General features: G+C 41.5%; 1 protein-coding gene across 1 annotated transcript in view; it reads right to left on the bottom strand.

Moving 5' to 3' along the window:
* The window catches only part of LOC146811825 (polymerase delta-interacting protein 2-like), a 128,969-nt gene that overhangs the window by 82,509 nt on the left and 19,564 nt on the right, over nt 1–26,896 (bottom strand). Inside the window, exon 2 of the mRNA XM_085618817.1 lies at nt 8,614–8,695. Within this exon, the coding sequence (XP_085474943.1) occupies nt 8,614–8,695 (82 nt within the window). The remainder of the gene's footprint in view (nt 1–8,613; nt 8,696–26,896) is intronic.

The following is a 26,896-nucleotide window of genomic DNA, read 5'->3' as shown; positions in this document are numbered from 1 at the left end:
AGATTCAAACATACAGTAAAGTACAATATAACAAAAATAGGTGAGTCCTTCCTTCTACGGATACGGACTTGTTAGTCTGCCTTTTTGTTAGCAATAAATGGTAAGTGGAAATCAAAGTCTGCCACCTTTGATTCACCGCAAAGTTAGCAACATTAATAGACAATTATCTCTTGCATGAAAATTGGGATTTTGAAAATGTAGATAATGCACGTTCTGGTGATTTCTAATTTTAGCAATGGGGTTGCAAAAAGGATGGGCATTATCAATGTACTAAAGAAAAGACTGACACAAGTATGAAAACATATGTATATATATCACATAGTGGCATTCGCCGCTAGATAGCTATAGTTTGGTCTGCTTTTCCATAGACCAAAGTTTTTTTGGTTTGCTTATAACTTTGGCCCCCTTTGATGAATCTCCGCTAAACTTGCCACAAAACATTCATCGACCTCAGTTCCCTCCTGGAAATTTTAAGAGTGATCCATTAAGCGGAGGCAAAGAAAAAAGGGTGTCCCAAAACGTTAAATCCCCATGCATTTTCCATATACGTCTTTAGACACAACTACACCAAAAACTGCTAACGAAATGACACCAAATTCAGCAGAAAGCTAGATCTTGGTCGGCAGATGGAGCTTTTTGTGATTTGATGGAAATCCGTTCAGTAATTTGAGAAAAATAATTGCATATTGTGGCAGCTGGGCCACCGAGAGTACCGCATGTCTCCCGTGAGAGTGCAAAATAAACAAGCAATGAAAATGCACTATGTCTCACATTTCCTTGAGTTCGAGCTATTGGCGTTGTACATGACAATCTCTTTTACCTATGTGTATGTATGTAGTGGCAAGGGAAGGGAGTGGAGGTAAGTGGGTGTCTAGAATGTGAATCCTGAAGAGTGAATAAAAAAAAATAAAAAAACATGGATGCTGTAATTGTAGGTGCGAGGGTGTGGGTTTTCCATTTAAAAAAGAGGGTGGCAGGGGTCTGTGAACAACAATTTGTTGCTGTGATCCTGGGTGCTAATAGTTCATGTGCAGGGAGTATTTGCACTTTAAAGCATAACACACAGAACAGATCAGGGAAGCAGATACAAAATTTCGTTTTAGAGAAAAATATATTTTCGTTGGAAAGATTACGGTAACATTAACGAGAGAAGGACGGCAGCACAGGGAAGGAGATATGCTGCTCACAGCAATAACAAGGAATCTTTTATCTCTTGCTTGGGTGGCTTGGCAGGAATAAAGAAGAGATTATGCGTCCAGTTGCAGACACCAATCCTGCACAGTAGAGGATGTGGCGTCATAGCCAGAGTTGCCGACTTTGAAGCTGGAGAACCAGGCTCGAGTGTTGGCAGTAGCTCAACTTCCTGTGATTCTGGTCGAATCACAATATTATTGTTTTAAAAAATGCAATTACTGAAATCTGATTGTGTGAGTTGAAAATGAATGCCCTCATCTGATCCCGAACTCAAAATGCCTACATCTTCTAAAAGCAAAACCACAGAGAAGGGAAAACCATATGGCGGAACAGCCAGAGCTCCTGGCTTTGGAGCTAAGGAACTGGGTCAGAGTCTCGACGTTGACTCGACATCTGATTCTGGGTGAATCACTCGATTTGCTGTGTCAAATGTAAACAATTTAAAAGGTGCCGTGCCAAATGTAAAGCAAATACGCTGTGTGCATACAGATATCTTTCTATGCATTTATTCTAGTATATAGATTCGCTATATGCATTTATGTTACATATGCATTATTGCTATTTGACATCTGGGTAGGTGCCTTGTCGAATATATTTTGTCTTCGTTTTAAAAGTGTGGTACTAATAAATTCATGAGTTTCATTTTAAAAGCTCCCGATTAGTTTACATGCCTCATTTTTGAGAGTGCAGAGTTCCTATTCTACATGTGTCATTTAAAGGTGCAGTGAAATATATGCATTTGCCTTATTTTTAGAAGGCCGAGTTTAACTCTGTCCTATTGTTCAAATTTTGAAGCATTACATTTTGGTGACACGAACAGGATTGGATATTAAAAGCGAATATGTTTTCGCAAAGGCAAATACCCAGATACCAAATAAGATACCGGGGTGGGAAGTAGCCCCCTATGGTATGCTTGCGCACAAGTGGTCTTGTTGTTTAAGGCTAAGTGAAAACTGGAATGCATGTATAGCCGATGCTGAGCCAGTACAAATCGTGGCATGTCTGCAGAAAGTGCCAATTGAAAAAGAGGAAAGAGTTTTGTACTTTAGACCAAGGTTGGATTCTCTTCAATGCTTATAGGAAAATGCATGAAAAATGCATTCAGTTGGAACAAGAGTGTGAAGAAATGGAAGTACAGTTAGTAGAAGCCAAGAATACTTCTGCAATTATGTTATGCCAGAACAAATTGTTGCAAGATAATTTGAAAACTTATCAGCTTGTGGCTGAAAAAGCGGTGGTTGGTATAGATTCTTTTGTGCAAGATGATTTTAGGAATTTTCAGAAAAATGCACAGACCACTTTACTGCAGTTAGGGGCAGATGGATGTTTACACAAATACCCAACTGGGTCAGATTGGCTGCCAACTGAGATGGCCGGCTTTACACGAAGGAATGCAATGCAGAGAATGAATGAGGATGTATGTTTAAAATTGCAATTTTTATAGTTGTTCCTCATAATTTGATAAATGGATTACTAAATACATCAGTGCTAAATAAGATAATTAGTTCAGCTCCCCCACCCCAGCCTACAAACATGTTTAAATTATGTTGTTAATTCATCAGACAGGCAATCCCTTGTCTCAGGTGATGGCAGTACGTGAATTGGGTGAGTCGAACAAGACAAGAGTTCCTCCCGGTCTGAAACTTGTGCTGATAAGAATAGAGTGTTCACAAAGAGACATGCTTGTGGCATAGTTATAAGACGGAGTGTCGTGGGAAGAAATTGAAGGCACGGCTACCAAGAGTATGTGGGAGATGTATTGGAGGCTAGAGCTGGATCGAAAGGGTGTTCTACTGTTTCAAGTCTGAAGCATTACAAGTGGATACTGTTTCTTGTGGCACAATCCGCTCTAACCGTAAAGGGTACTCAAAAGAACTTGTTTGTCAAAAACCTGAGAGGGGATAGTGCAGCTCTTTGTGTAGTGATGAAGATCTAGCTGTGAAGTTTGCAGACAAGAGAAATGTCTACATGCTGACTAACATTCACGGTTAAAGTACTTCACCCTTGACTGTTTGAGGTCAGGTTGCTGAAGCGCTTAGGGACATGGGTGGTGCCGACAGAGTAGATCAGAGGTTGGAACCTTACACTGCTTATCAGAAGGCTTACATTTGGTATAAGAAGTTGGCTATCCATCTTTACCACTTAGCAACCTTTAATGCTTTTGTTGTATTTAAGGATTGTTCTTGAGAGTCAAAGATGATGTTTGTTAAGTTCCAGGAGTCTGTGATAGGCAGCATTGTTGTAGAGGAAAAGGCAAGTGTTCCTTGAGTTGGAGTGGTGGAGGGTGTGGCTAGACTGAAAGATCACCACTTTGCTGATCACATTCCTCCCAAGGGCAAAAGAAGAATTTCCCAGTAAGGGATGTAGTTTGTATGTGAAGAGGGGCACAGAAGGACACAAATGTGGTTCCCAAGTGTCTGCGCTGTGTGTGCCTGCTCGTTTTAGAATGTACCACGTGCAAAATAGTTTTTGGGAGCAACCGTGAGTGTAAACATTAACTGCCTGGTCTGTATTGTTTTATATTTTATGTTCAGTTTCACAGTTGGCATTAGTGCAATGTAAAAAGAATGTGAAGGTGGTGTGCATGGACAGGCGCTTGGCTAGCGGTGTGCAGGGACTGGCGCTATGCTGGCAGTGTGCAGGGATTGGCGCTAGGCTGGCAGTGTGCATAGGCTGGTACTTAGATGGCAGTGTGCGTGGGCTGGCGCTTAGATGGTGCTGTGCTTGGACTAGTGCTTCGTTGGCACTGTGCATGGACTGGTGCTTGCCTGACGCTATGCGTGGACTGGCGCTTGCCTGACGATGTGCGAGTAGTGACTTCCTGCTGGTCACTACACACACTGCTAGCCAAAAGACAGTCCACACACTCCGTCAGCCGGTGTGGTTGCTGTGTCAGGCATATGGACGTATGAAAGTGATGAGCCCTTGATTGGCGCGGTCTGTAATGTGACTAATGTACTGGGCTTGTGGCTGGAGGCATGAATGGGCTTGTGTGTGTCTCGTATGAATGATGTGCGAATAGACTGTAAAGTGATTGGGGCCTGGACGCAGCTTTACAGCTCACAAGCTGTGAGTCACTGGTTCAGTTTTTTGACCTTTCAATTATTAATGGAACATTTCATTTTTGTGAAATCTCCTCTTATTAAAATGAGATATTACATATATAATAACATTTTATATATAGAACCATCACTCACCCTCGTGCGAAACCCAACCAGTATGTGTTTATACTTGATGAACATATGGTTGTGCAGTAATAATTGTCTTTTCCGTCTCTCTGCCAGGGTGTACATGGTCTTTTTGTGAATGTTGTAATGTGTTGGTTCCATGGCTGGCAGTGTGAATGGTCTTGTGTGTATCACGTACGAAAGATGTGTGAATGGCCTGTAAAGCGGTTGGGGCCTCAACGCGGCTTTACAGATCACAAGTCATGAGTCACTGGTTCAGTTTATTAACCGCTCTATGAACAATGCTTTTCATTTTTGTAAAATGTCTAATAAAACTTTTTATATTGAACCATCACTCATCCTTGTGCCAAATCCCACCAGTAAATGCATGTACTTGAGGAATAGATTGTTGTGCCGTAATATTTGTCTTTTATGTCTTTCTTTGCCAAGGTGGGCATTATCTCTAGGAAAAATCTACCAGCTCTAGATATTTTCGTAAACTAAACATCCAGGAGTGCACAGTGGCGTTTCTCTCATGGATCCCAACAAGTTTTCTTTCCCACCATGCACTGCAAACCTCCAAATGTGACTAAAGACACATATTTTTATTTTATTTTTGTGCCATAATCTTCCAGAATTAGAAACAAAACACACATTTCCTACCACCCAAAATGTATTGTGGAGACATCAAAATGATCTAAACACAAAACATGGTTTTGCAAGGGGGGCACCTGCATTTTTGGACCTGGGCTCGGCGGCCATCTAGGGGAACCTACCAAACACAGACATTTTTTAAAACTAGACACTCAGGGGGTGTGGCTCACATGGATCCCCCAACGCAGGCGCTGTGTGCTGTAGACAGAACTTCCTTTCTGAAATAATCTTTAGCTGCATGTTAACAGAAGATTACTCTAACTCAGCCCAATGATAAATATTCTTGCTGCACCAACTTTTGGAATACCAGCTAAAATTTCCCAAACTAGACCTAATCCCATCCACCCTGTATTAGAGCTGATGTGAAAAGGAGGGTAATCTTGAACATATGTTCTTCATCTGTACACACATCAGTCCTTTGCGTAAATACATCATCACATACATAAGAGACAAATTCAAGATATATACTGGCATAGATTTTGTCACAGTGATGCTAGGCATACTAGCGGACCCCTCGTCTGAGGACTGATCTGAGATTCATTCATTTTTGCTGACCATTGCCAGGAAAAAAATCTTCACAGATCCACAAAACCCACCTCAATCCACACATGGTAAACCTGGCTCACTTAGCTAATGGAAGGTCAAACTCCACTGCAATCTCTTCAACATAATATGAGATTGCCAGCCACTTCCTGGGAAAATCTTGAGGCACTATCTGTTGAAGAACAACCCACCATAACTTCACCCACCTTCAGGCATCACCAATAGAGTACAAGATACCGGCTCACCCATCTAGAGCCCACCATAATATGAAAGATTCATCCTAATGAATTATATGCCATAAGCCACATACAAACTTAAACTTGATGTTTGATATCTTCTTTTCCCGCTATCATTTGCATGCTAAATAGGTCTTGTAGAGTGAACTACCAACTTTTTATACTGTATACAAGCATTCTCACCTCATTAAGTTGCTTCCTTGAATGTATTAGCAACTCTTACTAAATTGTATACAGAGCATCGTTTTCAATGTCTGTAAACTACTATTTTCTTTATGTTGTTTTATATTAATTTGTTTTTTCCACTGTAATCTAAAATTCAAAGACCATTGAACAAAAAATAGCCATCGTACTTCTTGTCGAGTTGTCCTTAAAAGCACTAAGTTAACCCCTTCTTCCAGTGTGTCTATTTTGAAATATGTCCTTGGAGTCCAGAAAAATTGATTTAACCTTTTTAAGATTACTTTTGCAAACATATTGCAAGTACTTACAGGCAGCTAACTCATACACAAAAGGAGTAAGGCAAGATGGGATTCGAATAATAAAGGTTACTGGACACCGAGCAATGAAAATAGCCATGCCCTTCCTATAGATTCAAACCTAAGGAGAATATACTATTTCTTTATACATCAGCTCTACTATACACCTGTAGTTATTTATATACCAGTTCTACTATACACCTGTACATCTTTTATTTCAGATAACCCTGGCAATAGGTGTAATAGGTGCATTAGGTAAACCAGGAGTCGCGTACATGTTCTATTCTACCTTGGGGATGTTTTTAATCCCCCTGGATCTTTTTGTGGCTTTGCTCAAGCACTTTGAAAAGACTTGAGATTAACTCCAGTCTATACATAATCTAAATTGTTTTTGATCATTGTCAGCCAAGACTTTACAGCCTCACCGACGGTGATCTGTAGAGGTACCTGGCACGGTTGCCTGGTGGCATTATTTAAAATCCATTCCATATTATGAAAATTATTATTATAAACTCAAAGTTAAATGTAGTTCATGATACTATGAGGAAATCTGTCAGACGAGATTGCTGTGTTCTGAGATATAAAGATAGGTTACATTATAATCATTCGTTTAATATTTATGGTATGCAATTTCCTTACCGAATAAAGCTTTTCATTCATTCATACTGGAACACTTCGATTAAGTGGAGCTATACATTTATTTTATTTCTGCTGCCTTTTCAAATTAAAAAAAATATATAAAAGATTACTTTTGCCCCACATATTTGTAGTCTTTTGGCTAACAAGGTTGAAGTGGGTCCAGTAATTTTATTCAACTGGCTTTTTGTTGATGGGATTTCAGGTGTTAGCAGGCGTCAAACTCAGCAGCAATTACCAAACTCCTGAGTAACTTGGATGCGATTTGGAAAGGAACTTGCAGGCACAATATAGTGTTAGTTGATATTTCTTTAAAACCTGATGTTAATGTTACAAATTACATGCACTGACATGGTTGAGATCATTCCTCTTAAGCGAGTGAACTGCTGTGAGATAGAGTTGTTTCAGTAAACCCTAGCAGAATCTCATGCTACCAAAGATTTACTGAAACGAGATGACTATCAATCAACAATACCCCATTGTTAACATGGGGTACTGTGTTCTATGCTACAGCATTAGTAGCACCAAGAGGCAATAGCCCTACAACATTTAAGTTCATATCTGTCAACAGACAGAGCCTCGACCTTCTAGCGTGCTTTGCTGAACATCATTATTTTTCTACTTACTTATAGAGGCATTCATGACCTATATATTTTAACTATAGGTTTGACTGAGAATTCACTACATTCAGTTTTACTACTTTGGGTCACACTACATATAGGTCCCTAACTAATAAACCCTCCTAGCTTAAACTTTGAGGGCTCACCCATATTACCACAACGAGAAGAAAATAAAGGTGGAAGTTAATGCTACTTTTGGGTACTGCAAACAGTGTCCAATGCCCTGTGATAGCAATGGTAAAAAGCAGCTTCTCACCAGAGAACTGCCCAGTAACGACCAACAGACACTGCAATAGAACCATAAGAAAAGGCTCTACAGCATAAGACCATGTATCCTGGTTTATTGTCCAATTACTTGTTTTTAGTTTCTTAAACCTAAAACAATCAAAGTAATTTCAGGTACTGATGTGTAGGGACCTCAGGAGGGGCTGTGTGCTGCTCTTATCGATCCCATACATGTGCCTTGTTTTTCAAGAGCCAGAAAGGACCAACTCCCTGGTGGAAGGCTTACAGGGTGTAGACAGATCAGACTACAATAAATAAAAGGCAGAAGCAGCCCAAAATGATCTGGAAACAGAATAATTAGTAATAGGCCACAAATAGAAAATGTTTGTCACCATGCTACAATTCTCAAAGTACTTCACTGTGGCTCAGCTCCATCCATCATAGCTTTTTCCCTCGTGCTGTAATCCTCCTGCTCCAGTTTATCTCTATTTCTCAAGAATAGAGGCTTTATTTACCCTAAATTGAGTGGGAACATGGATTTCTGCAAAGAGCGGTCCCAGGAACGTACACATGCATTTCTGGGAAAAATCCTACTTTGACTCTTACCAACTTGGTGCGCGTTTTAGGGAGCGTAAAAATTAAATACAAATGCGAAGGCAAGTTTAATGCTCGTCTCTGGACAAATGTTTTCTAACCCCTTCCTCAGCAATGACCTAGTATTCAAATATAGTTTTCTGTAGAAGAAAATAAATATTTTCACAAAAATGTATACTAATCTAAGGTAGATATATACATGTTGAGGTTAAATGACGATATCAAAACCATGCTGATTAAATATGTATTCTTCTAATCCCCTCACCTGACCCGCATCATACTGGCCTTGAGATTTCGGGGCCTCGAAGACACCAACAGCCTCCAAAACAAGGTTGCCCGCACGATTTCTGAAAGAGAGTAAAGAATGGCAGTGTGATCATCATCAGGCCTCGCAAAATTATAAAAATGCTACTAGACCTGCAGGTCGAGTAACTTCAATAATCTACTCGACATAACTAATGTACTTGACCTGTAAACTGGTCTCAACCTGTGTGATCATTGGCAAATATTTTACTTTACAGAATTGCCTTTTTTCTTCATTCTCACATAAGTGCACCTTTAAAAATGGAAGTTCAGCATTTCTGCTGTACAAAACAAAACTCTTCTGTTTAATTAAATAGGCTAAACGTTTGCACTATGTGTAATAGGAATCTAGTCCACATATAGGGTACACATGACCCCTAATCTGCCTCTCAGTTTACTAAAAGCATTGCCATCAGTGCAGGGGCTGGAGTGTTTCTCAGTTCATGTTTAACCACTCACTTTCAATAAATAGATTACTAAGGCATTATGTGGTAGCGCACTGTCATTTACAGACACTACATTTCCAAGAAATGGGCCAAAAACCTTCCAACTAATGTAGCTTTACTGATAAAACTATATAGTATATTAACAATAATCTGTGAGAGCAGAGTTTCAGAAAACATATTTATCATTTGCACACCACTAAGTACAGTTTTCGGATTTGTTTTTCCTCCTAATAAAAAAAAATAAAAAAATAAAAATATATCACACAGAAGTACAAAAGAAGGGCTTTCACAACTTCTGAAATATATTTTGAAATGTTTGTACAGTTGACTAATTAGCTATTTAGATGTGTGTTGGGAAAAACCTGATATGTTACAGCCTTTAATTTCAGACTTGCTACAGCATGTCAGACAGTTCAGTTTACAAAATCCTGGAATTTTGCAGTCGGAGAAGGAACAGTAACTGTAAACTGACTTATGACCTCTTTCTCTGAACACGGAGCAACTGTGACAAGATAAAAATAAGATTTAAATGCATCATTATAACTTCTTTACTTTTGGACTGAACAGAACACATGTTCTTTGTCAAGTCGCCAGAACGGGTAGTAGGTCCTAGATATAGCTCGATCTGATAAAATCTGACTCGCCATATTGAGTGGGTGAGTAGATTTTTCGAGGGCTGATCATTACGAAGTGCTCTGTAATATCGCACATCTCCAGGAATGTGTGATCTTGCAGTAGTGCTCTGTCAATGGCACAAAGTCCTAAGTTTCTTCAAGCAGTATCCTATCATAGTCGTTAGTCACCAAAACTGTTAAGACTCCTCCAGCAATGCCCTATCGATGTCCACCAGTAACACAAGTTCTCTACTACAGACTCATGCAGGGCGAGCTTGCTATTACAATGTGCAAAGTGCTGCTTACCAGTTCTTTTATCAGTACCCTGTCGTTTGGTAGGACCATAACACGAGGTTCCTGTCATTCATTTAAGATACCAGCAAATCAAACTTCCCAGAGGAGCATAGGTTTCTTTCAGCATTGTAAACGTCCTCACCAGGCGGCCAGGATGGTGCTAAAGCATTGCCTTTACGTATAGGACTGTCTTAATGGCCCCATTGTGCCCGCTCAGTGGCCGAAGGTTCCACCAGTGCGTGAGCTTGTTCCAGCTATGCCACTTTACTGTTGCAGGACTCCCTCCAGCAGTGCCCTGTAACTGCTGTATAATCACAGAGTAAGAAACTGGAATATTATTTGGGTACGCGACTACTCACCTCAAGGAATAATCACAACCCTTGTCAGGGTGACCTCTCATAGTCACTAAATTAAGATGAGCTCAATTAAGTTCCTGGTAGCTATGGCACAAAGCAGACAGGTTTACATGAGGGCAACGTGCAAAGTATTTATACAGTTCCAAAACAATAATAAAGTCAAAATGCAAAACAACAAAAAATCCAAACCAAATGGCCATCCAACGTCTTTGTTACATAATTACCAGAGAAGAGCTGCAGAATTTTATTGCACTGCTACTTGGGAAGATGTTGCCCAAGTACACAGGTTGTTCAATGATGATCAGTTCTTTGGAAATGTTCTACGGTTTGTTCAGGCAAAAGCAATTGCTCGATGGTTACAAATAACTAGATTGGAACTCCTGAAGATGATTAATGCCATTAAAAATTGATTTACCTCCATAAACGAAGAGCTGCGTGCCATGAGAAGGATGATCATGCAGCTACGTTATTTACTTGATCTTATGACGGCCATGGAAGGAGGAGTATGCGGAAAGGTAGGTACTTCTTGTTGTACTTACATTCCAGTAAATGATACGGACAATAGATCATCATCAGAAGCCATACAGACTTTGTACAATCTACAAATGAAAATGGTGGCTGAAGGAGGTGCTCCAGATGAGTGGTTCAAAGGGAGGCTTGACTGGCTACCATCCTGGATGTTGGTATTGTTTAAGGCTTTATTACCACTTCTCATGCTATTGGTTTGGACATGTTGTGGTCATCAATTAGTTACAGCTTGTTGTAAGAAGAGGAATACAAAGGTGGGACAGATGTTCACAATTATGTCACCTACACAGGTAGTAGATGATCAGGACAATAGAGATCATTTGATACCAAGTGCAGATGCAGGATTAGAGACAGTAGTTGAAATATCAACTAGAGGGGGAAATGTTGAGCAGGAAACAAAATACAAAGAAATCTCACTACAGCAGATATCAGTGGAGAGCACAGCAGAATTGTAAGTGGTTAAAGAACAGTTCAGGCCTAAGCTTCACGATGATACAATATAGGTGAGAGTACACTAGAAATTAGAATGTACGATCAGCAAGTTTCAGTTAAATGGAACACATGTTTAAACAAGCTTTGTAGAGTTTTATAATCACAGCACAAGTACGTCTCTCATTCTCCAATTAAATGGAAATTTGACCTGGAGAATATAGGTGAAAGGTAGCTTCAGTTAAGTGTACACAGTCAGATAAGAAGTCTTGGGAGCAAAACGATAAACATGCATACACGTGTGAGGTGAAGTTAATATTGTACTAAAGCTTTGTTAGACTTACAATAAGCAAACGTAGAGGGAAGGTCACGAGTTTAAAGGACACAGGTGATGTGAGGTTATGTAAGGTTTGATTAACTAGATGCACTCTTAGACCGGTTATTGACTTTTTGGATAGTTGTATGTAGCCCAGCACTTTGTGCAATATATAGGTGTGGGTCTGCAAAAGGCAGATTGAGTTCAGCTGGTAAACTCTGCGAGACCAGCTGTTTTCACAGTTGAGAGGAATTAAACTGCCTTTGCCTTATTTCAGTTTTCCCACAACAAAACCTCTAGGAATACTAAGTTCAAGTGTATCAAACTTAATTGTTTGAACCTAAATTTCCTTAACCCTGAAAGACTGAGCAAGATAATGGAAATGGAAACCCTGACATATCCCCACTGTACCCCCACAGTGGTTGACTTTTAAATGGTGTGGAGTTGCCCCACAACAACCAGATGTTGGGAATGTATACAATATCCCTAGAAGCCACCTAGATCAGATAGAACTCAACACTCCTGTAGCATGCTTATCGGAATTCTTTCAACACTCCAAACCCAAAAATGCCAGCCACAGAGTCCAACATCTGCCCTTTGCCTTAGCAAAAAAAGAGTGATAACAATGAAGCGGGAGAACAAGGGATAGCCCCTCATAATAAAGATGGCATTGAAAAGTTGAGGTGGACCAAAAAAAGAGAGCACAGAGACACCCAACTGTAAATTTATGGGATGAATTACTGAGTGCATTTGAAACATTTGTAGAATGGGGAGAAGGGGTAGCACATCAAAGATAAAGGGAAGAGGCTAGAAACATTGTGAAGAGCACAAGGAGTTATGGATGATCTTATCAGAGGTTTGAAAACAGACGCCACACTCGAACACAAATGAAAGTTCATTATTGTGAAGCGCTTATGACTCCCAATGAGGCATTGGTGCACTTTTTACAGCAACTATCATGGAGTCAATGAAGCACTTTTTACGGTGAGCCTCATGCTACTCCGGAACCAAAGATAATAATGAATAGGTTAGGACAATAATTTATTATAATTTTTTTTCCTGTGCAGTAGTTGTGTTAGGATTATGCTCTGGATTTCTTGCGTTTAGGAGAGTCTGGGATAGGGTTAGAATGATACGAGTGGATATGAAAAGGGGAAGTAGTGAGTTGTTTTGTAAGTAATAGTCATGTGTGCTTGTTAGTTGGTTGAAATGGCTACCAGAGAGGTTAAAGATTGAGAAGGATGTTTGGGAGTTCATAGTAGTCAGAAGGATAGAAGGGTTCTTGTTTCCAATTTTTTTTCCCATAATAGCAAAATGCAAATAGTATATACATACATATATTTATATATGCATGATGAAACTCCTGTGTATAAATACGCATAAGAACACTGAAGCAACAATATTTACATGGTTTGTGGCCCACATTTATCACGTGGTACATTTTGTATGGTTTCAAATAACTGCAATTAACACACACACACACAAACACACACACCACTTTTTGCAGTTATTAGTAGCAGGTGTAACCCTCTTAACATGCACATATATGTACACTCACTAAAATAACACAAGGTTAAAATAGCGATATAGTTAGGTGAATGTCAGTGACATTAACATTTTGAACTAAACCACAGAAGCTCACCAGTTATAGTTAGCAGAGCTAATTATAACTTGTGCCCCGCTATGCGTTGCTTATGACCTCACATATTACATCACTCATGACAGGTTCTAACGACATAATTTATGACATTACTGATGATATTTCAAATGACATCACTGATGACATCACGGGTGACCTGACTGATGACATCATCCAAGCTTCTTTTGCACACATTGCTCTATAAACTAGTATGGCATTAGAGGAATTAGAATAATATGAACCATCATTAATGCCATCAAGGATACAACTCCCTTGGATGTGGCAAGCATGGGTTGTGTGTAACCTTGACTCTATACCATGCACTTAACCACTAGCCTAGTTCACATTAACAATTAACCACAGATATATGGGAAACCGTTACTGGAGACAGTGTTCAATCTGTATACAAGTGATCAGAGAAACCAAAGTCCCTCAATATACTCAACATCTCTTCCAAAATTAATACTAATACGGATAGCCTTTATCTGTATCAAACTTTTCACAGTCACCAAACCTACCCTGAGAAATGATGCTGGTATGAGTAGAAAAGTGGGTACTGTAAAGAGTGTTTAATCTATGGAGAGAGTTTACTCTGTACCACACAGTTTACAGACAGCAAAACTCTCATGAGAAATATGCCACAAAGTATTAAAAAGTAGCTACAAAGAAGATGGTTCACTCTGCAACACTTGTGAAAAAAAATACACTATTCACTTAAAATACCAAAGTTCTGAAGGTGCTAAAGATTATACTTCCTGCAGCCTTCATACAGAGGTGAAATAGCACATCTTCTGAAGCAAAAGAAGCATATGTACATGGGTAGGTACCTGGACGCCCCCGCATACTATTACATATGCCCCCGGGACTTGGCCCAACTAGAGTATCTTTTTTTTTTTTTTTTTAACGCAAGCATATGTTTTTTTTTTTTAAATATCGCAAATTCATTATGACCTCGGGGTAAAACTTATTTTTTTTTAAAATGCTGTTATTGCATGGTGGGGTCCCCGCCGATCCCAAGGGTCACCGGACGGAGCTCCAAGACAGATCTCCTAGGATTTGGGATCATTTTATTTTTATTGGCAATCTAAGCTCAGTCTTGCTCTGCCCCAGCTCATCTTTCACCACTAATCCTTGGAACTCGTAGAATTTAACTGGTCCTCTTACCGCAAGGAAGATTCACATAAAAGAAACTGGTTATCGTACCTGTCGAGGATCCATGCTGTCGCATCAAGATCAGCTGGCAGCATCCTCTCACCTATGCGCGCTTTGGCCCCTTATCGGAGAACTCCTCATGGGAGATCATTGCGCATGAGGAGGGATATCCCAGTGAGCGAGGTGAAGAGTGCCATTGAGCGGAGGACACCCCGCAGTCCACAAGGGTGAAGCTTACCAGGGTCTGCCGTGGCGTGCCCTGTAAGCCTGCTGCTGGGATCCCCTTGGCTCCTCTCCCCATATTTGGACTGCTCCGAGACAGAAAACCTGACTAGTCTGCATGGTGAATGGCACAGCACGGATGTCCTGGGTGATGCGCTCGGTGTCTCTGGGCCGGTCCTAACAGGACCAAGGGTAATGCCATTTGTTTTGTGAGAAGGCAGCGGGATCGGAGCGAGGAGGTGATTGCCACTGATGAGATTCAGAGGCTCTAGGCCTCAGACGTTTACGGAGAGGAATGACCCACTCAGCACAGGACACTGAAGGTGAAAGACTCTGGGGACATTTTCAGACTTTTCCTTTGCCCAGCACACAATCATTTCTCTGTGTAGACCAAAATGGCCGACGCCAAAACTAATGAGAACAGCAAGAATATACACACAATGGGGAGCGGCCCTCTTTGAATGGTGTTCCTTGGCTTGCCCCACCAACTTAAACTGAGAGAACAAATGTGATAGAAAGAAGACTGAAAACACAAATAGGGGTCAGCCATATTCGATTGGAGAACCCTGGCTTGCCCTGGACCTGGGAACGTTCTGGGTTCCCTCAGAGGGACCGGTACAATTTGCTTGCCTGGAATTGCACCGAGGGTTGGAGCTGGATCACAGCAGCATGCTGATGATCGTACTGTTGTAGGAACTCTCGAGTCCCCAGCCCATGGAGAGTTCTCCTGGTGAGGAATGTAGGTTATATATAATTTAGTTTTGCAAAGTCACTGATACGGTTTCTCTCTACGTCCTCACCCAAACTCTGGTGATTGATCAGGGCTGTCATCTTTTGCCTGCCGGTGATTCTATACTGAACTCCCTGAGTCCATGTTGTCACTACCATTTCAGCATGCATAGATAGTGACATAGGACTCTCATCCTGGCTTGACCATAAAAACATAAAAGGGACTACACTCCCTACTCATCCCTTAGGGTCCAACATCTACCCACTTCCTCTTCACCCTAGCTCCTCCCTGCCAAGTGACTCGCCATGAAATCATCACATGTCAATATACAGAACCCTCTACTATCCTCCGTTGGGCACAACTCGTTCAAATTCACTGATACGCCAAACTGAACCAGAAACGCTGCAAAACTTTTCAAACACAAAATGCTCAAACTGATTAAAGAAACACTCTTTCTAGATTCCCATTTCTGCTACAAAAAGGGCTAAATAATCAACAATCTAATATTATTCACCAATCGTCGTGCTCAATCGAAAAAAAGCCATATCCTCCATACTTGCCGATCTTTTTGGTGGAGGTGATCTCATGGCCTCAAACTTGCAATCGCACCCTTCACGGTGTACAATGCCAAAAGCAACATAACTATTTACAACAACGGCACTGTTTTCATCCAATCATCTAATGGCAACCTGGAGCTCCTCAATGCCCTCTTCTCCTACATTAAAGATGAGATAGACAACAACATAACCCCCCATGTATCCATGACCAACTACTAACCCAGAGAGATCCCAATATCCCATACAATCCTTCCCTCACCTTCCCTATCACTCTCCTATGCTCTCTAACTTCTCTCCCACAGCTTCATTACAACCCAATCTGCTCTTGCACCCCCCCCTTCCCCTCGAAACAGATGACCAACCCTGTTCGCCCAATCACCACAACTCAAAATATTACCCGCACACCAGAGAGGAACGACCCCTCCACATCTACTATCTCCCTGACAACACCCTTCCCCGAACAAAAAGTGAATCAAATATCCATGCCTATCTTTGGAGTAAGAGCATCAACTCTACGCTCAATTAATCATCTGACACTCTGAAACCGTTCTCCATGCCAACCAATTATAAATCTCTACTTCTTTAGATAATGCAATATCCCTCCACGACAATGTTTTAACCAAACTTGATCTAAACCGGACTCACCACTCTTCCGCCTAGTCCCTAATCCTTCTTCCTCCCACCCCTTAAACCACACACAATCACACGGTCATTGACCAGCAACCCATCCGCACACATCGGGACCCTCCAATCTGTCAACATCCTCACTCACAACACTCATTGCACATCTCCTTCAATTCAATCCGATTGAACTTCCACTGTCTGGTCCACACTTTTAGACCTAAAAACAGAACAACATCTGATGAGAGCCAAGATCCAGAACTTAATACACATTACCTCTACAGGCCTCTAAAAATCCTTAAAGTGTTACTAGACCAGCAGGTCTAGTGACTCACAAAATCTACTTGATCTAATTATAATTAGGGCTCTTGGTTTTCCGTTTTTACGGATTTTTTACATATAAATACAGACGGAAAACTTTATTTCCTTGGTCTGTATTTATATTTAAAAACTGCAAAATACTAGCAAATTTTGCTGCACTGCCGTCAATATTTTGCTGCGGAATCTCATGACTTCAGTGGCCCCGATTTAGACCTGGTGCAAGTCTGCTTCATCGACAATACCTGCCGCTGCCTGCTACTTGGACCCCGCTGTGAGCAGCTGGTCTGTGGAGGTGTCTCTGTGTGACGTAAATTCAGTGTAATTCACTGACTCATGTAAACAGGTGGCGGTGAAAGTCTTAGCGGTGTTGTAAACAGGTGGCGGTGATAGTCTTAGCGGTGTCTAGACTTGTTGTATGCAGCTGCTATGTGGAGTTAAACCCAGTGTAAGGTGTATTACATGGTTACAATGGCTGCAAGAGCGTTTATGGTATTAATACTCCGGCACGCGCTGTCTTTACATGGAGAGGGTGTACATGGGATATACACCCCTGTTTCATTTTCTTCTACACACCGGGGGGGGGTGAGGGTTTCACGTTGCTTATAGACCCTGGTGTGAAGCTTTGAATGTGGAGTTGCTTCCCTCTGTCAATGCACCTTCTTTGTTCCAAACAATTCTGCTATCCTGTGTGTAAAAGGCAGCTCTTTATGGTTCGGTGTTTAAGCCACTGAGCACAGGAGGGTCCTGTAAACACTGCCCGCAGTCTGTTAGAAAGGGGTGAAAAAAAACAACAAAGCCTCGTTAACAAGTGAATGGTTTTTTTAAAAGGGAGGGGGGGGGGGGGTGTCTGTGTGTCTGTGTGTCTCAGCCCGGGATGACACACAGGACGAGTGGGGAGGGGAGGGTGTCAGTGCCCTCACAACAACCAGAACCATGTGTGCATTGAAAACCTCACTAGCTGCTGGTACTTCCATTAGGATTTGGCACTTCCAGAGCAGGCAAGTCAATAGACATGCAATAGACAAGCTGTGGTGGTTGGACGAGGATTGTATCGACTGAGAAGGCTGATGTCAGGATACTCTCAGCATGAAGATGCAAGCGAAGAGGTGAGAGCGACCAAGCCCTTCAGGAGAGATTATTTGCCTTGCCCCAGTACCTTTGTACACTGCAGTGAAGGTAGCTGGCTGCTTCAGTAGTACTTGGAGGGTGAATGGATGGACATTGTTCAGTGCCGCACAGCTCTTTCAATACATTGTACATAGCGACTTCCTTAATGAAATGTCAGTGATGGACAGATATCTTAGTACATTGCTGAGTGCTGGGCAGCTCGCTCACTACATTCAGTGCTGAGCAGTGTCCTCAGGACCTTGTCAAAGCTGGGCAGTGTTGTCAGACCCTTATCAAAGCTGGGCAGCTCTTCATGTACATTGCTCAGAGCTGGTCAGCGTACTCAGTCCCCTATACAAGTACTGGGGAGTTCTGTTGGGACTCAGGGTGTAGGTGGATACCCCTCCCACTAAAGCTCTGCACGATCCTTCGTCGTTCTCTTGATGTGAAAATTTCCCAACACAGAATTAGTAGCTATATCTTCCTCTCTTACAACAAGTACATTCACAGAGGTGCGTGGGTCCTGCTCTGCAGCAGCAGCGACCTGCTGGTTCCAAGTGAGGCACGTTGGCGGGTCTGTGTCTGGGTTCTGGTGCTTTAATGGCAGTAGTGAGACAGAGCAGGCAGGGTGCACCGACAGCTGAATGGGGTACGAGTGCTGGACTAGCAGAGTCAAAGGCCAGGAAGCAGGAGCACTGGCAAGGCTTTTACTTGGTCCCAGAACTGGGGTTTCAGGGGTGGGGGAAAGCCAGCATTCCAGTGCGTTTGCAGAGACCTATGTGGTGCATGAAATGGAATAGCAAGGGCTGTTGCAGCGTGGGTAAGGGTCGCTGCAGCCCGGGGTAAGGGTCGCATTATATAGGCCCAGAGTTTTTTGTTAGAAGCCCCCGCGTTACCAAACACCAAAGGCTCTATGTTTATGCTTCCACCTCGCACTTCTCTCTCCACCCTACACTTCCTGCCCTTTTTTTTTCCCAACCTATTTTTTATTAGTTTTCTAGTACAACATAGCCTATATTGTACTAGAAAACGAATAAAAAATTGTCAATTTAAATAAATGTGGAAAAATACTAGCTGTAGCGTTGTCTTTTGCTTGTGGCAAAAATAATTATGGATAAATACAGACGGAAATGGCAAGAAAAATAAATACCATAAAACCGCGAGCCCGAATTAGAATACTCTTAACCCATAAACCTGGGCAAGTATTTTAATTCACTGAGACGCCATTTTCTTCATCACATATGAGAGCACATTCAAATACGTGAGTTCAGCATGTCTGCTGTACAGAAAACTCTGTTTGATTTAATAGACTAAACCTTTGTCCATACATAATACAAATCTAGCCACATATAGGATACACATGACCGCTGACTTGCCTCAGTTCATTAACCGCATCGTCATCAGTGCGGGGGCAGGAATGTTTCTCAAATCAGGTTTAAAAACTGTCCCTTTTAATAAATACATAACTAAAGCATAAGGTAGCCGCACACTGTCATTTGCAATCAGCAGATTTTACATTGAAATGGCGACAGAATTTCCCACTAACGTGGTTTTAAAACTATATAATGTACAATGTCTGGAAATTAAGTTTCTGCAAATGTTTGTCATTTGCACATCACCAAGTAAGGTGTTCTGATTTGTTTTGCTCCTGTGTAAATCTTTGTTTGAATCACACTTCTGAATTACAAAAAAAGTTATCATAATTCCCGATACATTTTGAAATGCTTCTTCTATTCATTTACAAGCTGTTTAAACTGACATTTTACAGCGTTTGTTTCACAATTATTGTCATTTTACAGCGTTTGTTTCACAATTATTGTCATATAACTCACTTGACAAAAAGCACCAACTATAATAGGAGAAAGAAACTTAAACATCATTTTCCAGGAACAGGTAAGCACAATTAGTGAAAAGACAAACTGACATTTGACCGCAGTCCTTGAACAGACAACAAATGTGTCAAGACAAAAATAATATTTAAAGGAGTCTTTACAGATCACTAACTTTCTGAATGAGCAGAACACCTGTTCCTTTAGGCTTAAGTTAACTCTCCAGCAGGGACGAGTAAATGCTTAAAATAGCTCGACCCGATTAAAATCTCACTTGTAATTGCAAGTGAGCGAGTGGACTTTAAGGTCTGCTCTAATCTGAAACATAAAGGTATGAAAGAAAAAATAAACGTTACTGAAACCAGAACACTCCCACCTTCAATCTCCCTACTGCCAACAGCCCTGCTTACAGCAGATACCCTGTATCTAAATGGAGCTGTAAACTGAATCTTGATCTCTCCTTCAGACCCAATAGGCTGGCTAGCCAATTAATCAACAATGATATCCTCTTCCTTCTCGCCTCCTACAATCATGCACCTATCAAACACACTATGCCTGCGGGCAAAATATAGGGGCCACAATAAACCTAAAAATAGCAAAGGAGGGCATGGTCCACATTTAACCCACCCTTCCATGTGACTAGACTAACCCCCATTACATCACATTCTTCAAAGCACAAAAGGCAGTAACCTCCAAAGGCCAACCAATTAAAGAAATGCTGGGTCAGAGACACCAAAAATATCAACGTACTCACTCGATCTGCTCCCAGTAACAGCATACTACCTCCACCCACTAAAATATCAGACACACAAGCTCTCCCTGACCACTATATCAACTTAATGTGCTTAAAAAGCCCAGATCAAAAAAGAAAAAAAAAAAAAAAAAAAGGAATCCATTGTTTGATACCAGCCTTAATGAAGAACGTCGCTCACCAAGATCAGCAGAAAGTACATGCACCTGTCCATCACCTACCAACCTCAATCTGAGATAAAGAAGAAAAGTCTACAACTGGCAGATCAAAGCTCCAAAGCATCTTTTTTCAAACTACGACTAGACAAGGACACAAACCGTTCTATAAATTGTTTACAATTATCAAAACCCAGAATAATAGGATATGTATTTCCCTTTCTTCTGAAAATCGAACGCCTCCCAGCTGTGAGGTTTTTGCCTCCTACTTATTAAGAAAATAAAGCTAATTGACACGGACCTCCAAAATGCTCTTATTTCCCAACAACCCTCCACCTCACTTCTCCATACTTTAGGGAAAGCGCCCTGAAAGCTCTTCACCTAAACCAAAAAATAATGCCTCCTGTTCCTTCTTTAAGACAAATGACGAATCTAACAACTCAAAACTACTATCATCCCTGAACTACTCTAACTATTCCAATGATCCCTTACCCTCCAAACACTCCCTGCTTCCCTTATGGACCAGGTTTATCAATGCCTCCCTAACACAAGGCTACATACCAGATGCTACATACCAGATTGTTTTAAAGGTGGCGAGGTCACCCAGATTTTAAAAAGACCTAACTCCAACCAGTCAGACCCCAACAACTATTGCCCCATCTCCAACATCCGAACTCTGGCCAAGGTCCCAGAAAAATGGATACAGCGACAACTATGCAATCACATGGAACAATTCCAACACCTCGACCAATGTCAATCGGGTTTTAGGCCAGGACACAGCATCGAAACGGAATGATCCATATTGTTGATGATGCCCTTAGATTTCTCGACTACAAAAACTCCTGTCTGTTAATCCTGCTTGATGTCAGCTGCTTTTGACACAGTTAAACACAAGAACCTTCTGAATCACCTAGATTGCAAGATGAGTCTCTCTGGTCCTGTGTTAAGATGGTTCTCATTCTTACACAACCGATCTCAAAGAGTTATGTTCAACCATGCCCTATCCACTCTGACAGCAGAAACACCTGCCATCCCTCAAAGCTCCTTTCTCTCCCCCAACCTGTTTAACTTGTTCATGGAACCCTTAACTGTAATCCTCAAAACTCTCTAACATCTAATACACGTTTGTGGACGATACTCAGCTTCACATGAAAATCACATCTGCAGAAGACATCATCCTCCTCAACAACAAGCTGACAAAAACTCAATATTGGCTGGCTTGCCACCACCTCAAACTTAACGCCCTCAAAACTGAATTCCTCCCAATCTCCACCCAACCACAATCCTAACATTAAAGAATGTCTTTCACATCTAGCAGCCGTGAACTGTACCCCCTCACATCACAACCTCATCACAATGTCTTGGCATTATCTTGGACAATCACCTTTCTGTGCAGGATCATATCAGCACTGCCGCGAGGGGCGGCAACCGCCAATTGCATGCTCTAAGGTAATTAAAACCTTTCATTCACAGCGCAGAACTCAAGACAGCAGTTCAAGCACTAGTGATATCCAAACTAGGTTATGGTAGCGCCATTCTCGTGGGCCTTGAAAAAGTCAAACCGGCACCTCTTGAGGCAATATTCAACGCAGCTGCTCAACTCATCACATGCTCAACACAAGCATTGGCAAAGCCAATAGGTCTTGCCTTTGGGATTTTCCAAGCGTTTAGCCATAGCTATTGGCTCTGGCAATGTTTTTAAGCCAAGTTGTAGAGCATTGTGGCTGCTGTGCAGCATGTTGAAAGGTTCGAATAAAAAAGCGTTTTAAGCAGGTTTGTTACCATATATATTTGAATGCACAGCAAATGTGACAAGATAAGAATAAGATTTACAGGTCTATTTAAAAAGGCAACAACAGAAAAATGCACAGTTGGTGTGAAAAGGCTTTGCTCCTTGGGAGGTACAAACTCACCCTGGACAGCCTAAAACAAATAAAGCCAGCAAACTGAAAGCTAGGAAATGTGAGAAACAAAGCCAATGGTAAACAGGCAGAATGCATTACCAGGGAAGCTTTTTGAATGTACCCAAGATGTGTTTAGTGTCTGGTAGGCTTCGGCCTAAAAAGTACCTTAATCACAGCATGAGCAGCGGAAAGACACTAATTAAGAAGAATCAAATCTGTGCTTGGTCCTTGTGCCAGAGAAGAAAGAGGAAGTGACACCAGGCCAGGGCTGTCCAATTAAGAGACAGCAAAGAAGAAGTGACACTGAAGCCACCAAATGGTAAGCAATGTGTGGTCTCCAAGCCCTTTTTGTAAACAATATTGTTTCATAATAGAGAACGCATGGCACACACACACAGGTTAAACCCTAAACATCATCCAAGTATAGTTCCGCTTCCAACTGCCTGATCTTTATATTTATTTTATCTATTATATTTTGCCTGTAAATTAATATTTATAGCCATCTGCACCCAAGTGCTTGCCTTGTAATAAGGAAAATAAGTCACATGGAAATAGTAACTTGCCCAGGATCAAACACTGCGGTAATTTGGGGAAGGCGAAGCTGGGATTAAAGCGCAAGTGTGTTGGTGTTACAACTGACAGATACAGCACCTCTTCTCCAATGGATTGCATGTGAAAATTGGTGTGGAGCCAGAAGAGTGAGGGTTCCAGCTGTGAGTGAAACAGGTTTACACAGATTTCTACTGAAAAGAGCATCACCTGGCTTTTGTGAACGGTTGGCACAGTCATGACCCCGACCCTTATATGAATAAAACAGCTCTGCATTTTTGTGCAGTCAGGGAGTTGTGAAGATTACCAACAACAGTGAGTGTGCGGAGTAACAGAGGCACAGGCAAGCCTTTCACTAAAAGTTCCCTCTCAGTAATGGAAATATTCAAAGAGGGGGCATGTTCAGGAATCTCCAAGACGATGCCTCCTGTGCTGGAACAATTGGAGGCGACAGATCTGATCTCTGCTTGTGACATCCCCCCTCTAGCTGGTGAGTGCATTATACTGGAATAAGCTTAGAAGGACCTTTCAGAGGTTAACTTGTTCCTAAATACTTTTACTTTGGAGTAAGTCATATTGCACTATTCTGCCGCAGAGTTAGGACATCCCCGTCACAAAATCAAGAAGTGGTCCGTCTTTACCAATGTATTCATCATAATAATGTGTAGTTTACATAGCTACTACTCAGAAAAGTTATGTTACAAATGAACACATAAGATTTTGCTTAAACTCCTATTTGATGTCTGGGCCTTTGCAGACTCTTCAAACAACAACAAATTGCCAGTATTTTTCTCTTGGAAATACTCACATTCTTGAGTTGCGAGTATGGTGGTTGTGTGGGGAAGAGCCAGCTCTTGACTAATCTTCTGAAGTGGAGATGGCGGTCTGTGAATCTTATGTTTGCCACTAGGGTATTCCAAGGTTTGGCTGCTTGAACAGAGAAAAGTATTCCTCCCATGTTATTTTTCTTGTATTTAGGAATTATGAGACGAGGATCCATTCTGTGAGTGAAGGTTGCTTTGTTGTATGCATTTGTTGATTTTTTACCTGCTGAAGAGTGGCAGTTTGCTATGCATGGCTTTGTGTGCGATTTAAATTAGCTTGAAGGAGGATCTTCCGGCAACTGGTAACCAGTTTAGTGCCCCCAGGGCAGGAGAGACACACACTTGTGGCTTTTCATGTGGGAGGAGCCTAGCTGCAGCTTTCTGAATTCTTTGTAGTGCTCTCAAAGTTGACAAGATTGAACCGTGACACAGACCATTAGCGTAGTCCAATTTTCACAGGAGAAAAGAGATGGTAGCTTGAACCTTGGGTGGGAATCCTAGGTGTGGGAAGATGCGTTGTAGTATTTTCATTGTGAGAAAGATTGATTTGACTACCTTATTCAGTTGTGGATTCATCGACAGTTTTGCGTCCATGGTAATTCCAAGGTGTTTAGCTACTTGGATATTTTTGCAGGTGGTCCTAGATAGTCAGGCCAGGCGTAGAGTAGACTGTAGGATTTCCATTCCCCACAGGTGTGTACCTCAGTTTTAGAGATATTCAGTTTGAGGAGGCTCCATGTCATCCATCAACGGCCCAGAGGCAACCGAAGAGTTTTGATGTTTAATTTCCTTTGGCTTTTCCAATTTCAGAAGTCTCTGGATGACATATGTGTAGTTATACTAGGTGATGTCAAACTCCTTGATCATATCTCGTAGTGATTTGATGCAGATGCTGAAAAGTATCGGTGAGATTGAGCCTTAAGGGACTCTTGCTTTAATGTTTTATGGTTTAGAAGAGAAGGGGGGGTGTATAATATTTGTTCTGTTGTGTAGGTTGGATGAGATCCAGATGAGAGCTGTTCTCTCTATTCTGGCTTCCTCAAAACTTTGGATGAGTGTATGATCCACTGTGTCAAAGGTGGCCGAAAGATCCAGGAGAAGAAAAAAAAAGACAGCAACTCCGTCAGGTCCATTGCGTTTTTAAGGTAATCCCAGATAGAGAATAGGGACACTTCAGAGCTGCTTCTTAGACAAAAACTAGTTTGGAAGTCGGAAAGTGTTGAATTGTCTTCAATGACTTGTGATATCTATGTGAAAGCTGGTCTTTTTATAGGTTTGCCCATGAATGATCTGTTTGCTATAGGTTTGTAGCTGGCAGGGTCTTGATTGTCCAAGTTAATTTTTATTTTTTTTTTAAAGTAGGCGTATGTATGCTTTTTTAGATCTTCTGAGAAAACTCGTGATTAATGAGATGTTGATGAGTGGTCTAACTGGAATTGAACCTGAAGTTGATAGTTGGATGTTTTTGGTGATTTAAGGTGGACAAGGATCAGAGGGACAGCCATAAGGATTACTTGCTTTGACAAGATTCAGAAATTCAGTTGGTTACAGTTGTTTGAAGGAGCGTTGTTGCTGTGCCCCCTTTGGTAGGAGTGTATTGTTAGAAACGGGTTGGGGTTGTTGAGCTTCTGTTATTTAAAATAGGTAGTCAACATATTTGATAATTATCATATATTCTGATACAGTGAAGGATAGATAGATAGATAGATAGATAGATAGATAGATAGATAGATAGATAGATAGATAGATAGATAGATAGATAGATAGATAGATAGATAGATAGATAGATAGATAGATAGATAGATAGATAGATAGATAGATAGATAGATAGATAGATAGATAGATAGATAGATAGATAGATAGATAGATAGATAGATAGATAGATAGATAGATAGATAGATAGATAGATAGATAGATAGATAGATAGATAGATAGATAGATAGAATACTAACCCTGGGCGGAGTTCGCGGAGTTGCGCTGCACAAAACTCCGCCAAGTGGGAAAAAACCTCTGCCGCGCTACGCAGAGCTCCACAAGCGGCGGAGTGCGATAGAAAAATGCTGTTTGCGGTGATTGCACAGTGCCGGATGCTTGTCTGCACTGTGCGATCATTGTGAACAGCACCATGCACAGCACAAGCTTTCCTTCTTTGCCGCTCGAGTAGATTTTTACTCGAGCGGCAGCTTTCTCAACGCGAGCGGGCAGTTTCTCAACACTCGACCACTCGCAATGAGAAACCTAACCCCCCACCCACCCCGCATTGAGAAATCTCACCGGGAGGTTTATTTTCCACTCTCACGCTCGCCAACTTGATATTGACGATCGCAAACAAGGAAAAATCTCGCCGGAGGGTGGATTTTCCTTGCTTGTGCTCGCCAACTTAACGTTGGTGAACCGGAGCGAGGAAAAAAAATCCTCTCTGCTGCGCGAAGCGGTGTTTTTCAGAACTCCGCGAGCTCCGCGTAGTGCGGAAAACTCCGCCAACTCCATGAGCGGAGTGGAGTTCACCGCCCAGGGTTTATATATATATATATATATATATATATATATATATTACCTACTGGCGGTCGCCAGTACGTAGTTATAGTTAGGACCCCTTTTCCATAGGAAATCCGCAACATTCTATTTTGAATAACTTTGGCGCCGGTCGATGAATCCTCGCGAATTTCTCAAAATAGGTGGGGCGCTACGCTCCGCTCCTACCCTGAAAGTCTCGGGGGGATTCGTCAAGCGGGGGCTGAGATAAAAGGGGGGTCCCAAAACGCGTTTTTCCCATGCATTTTTCCATAGGACCTTTAGACAGAGCTACAGCCCGAACGGCTGAACAGAATTACTAGAAATTTGGCAGAGAGGTAGTCCCTATGTCAAGGAAGTGCCTTTTGTAGGTTTGGTGTAAATCTG

Source organism: Triturus cristatus, chromosome 7 (genome assembly GCF_964204655.1).
Source record: "Triturus cristatus chromosome 7, aTriCri1.1, whole genome shotgun sequence".
NCBI lineage: Eukaryota > Metazoa > Chordata > Amphibia > Caudata > Salamandridae > Triturus > Triturus cristatus.
Note: the sequence above shows the minus strand (reverse complement) of the source record. Positions and strands in the feature narration are given on the sequence as shown.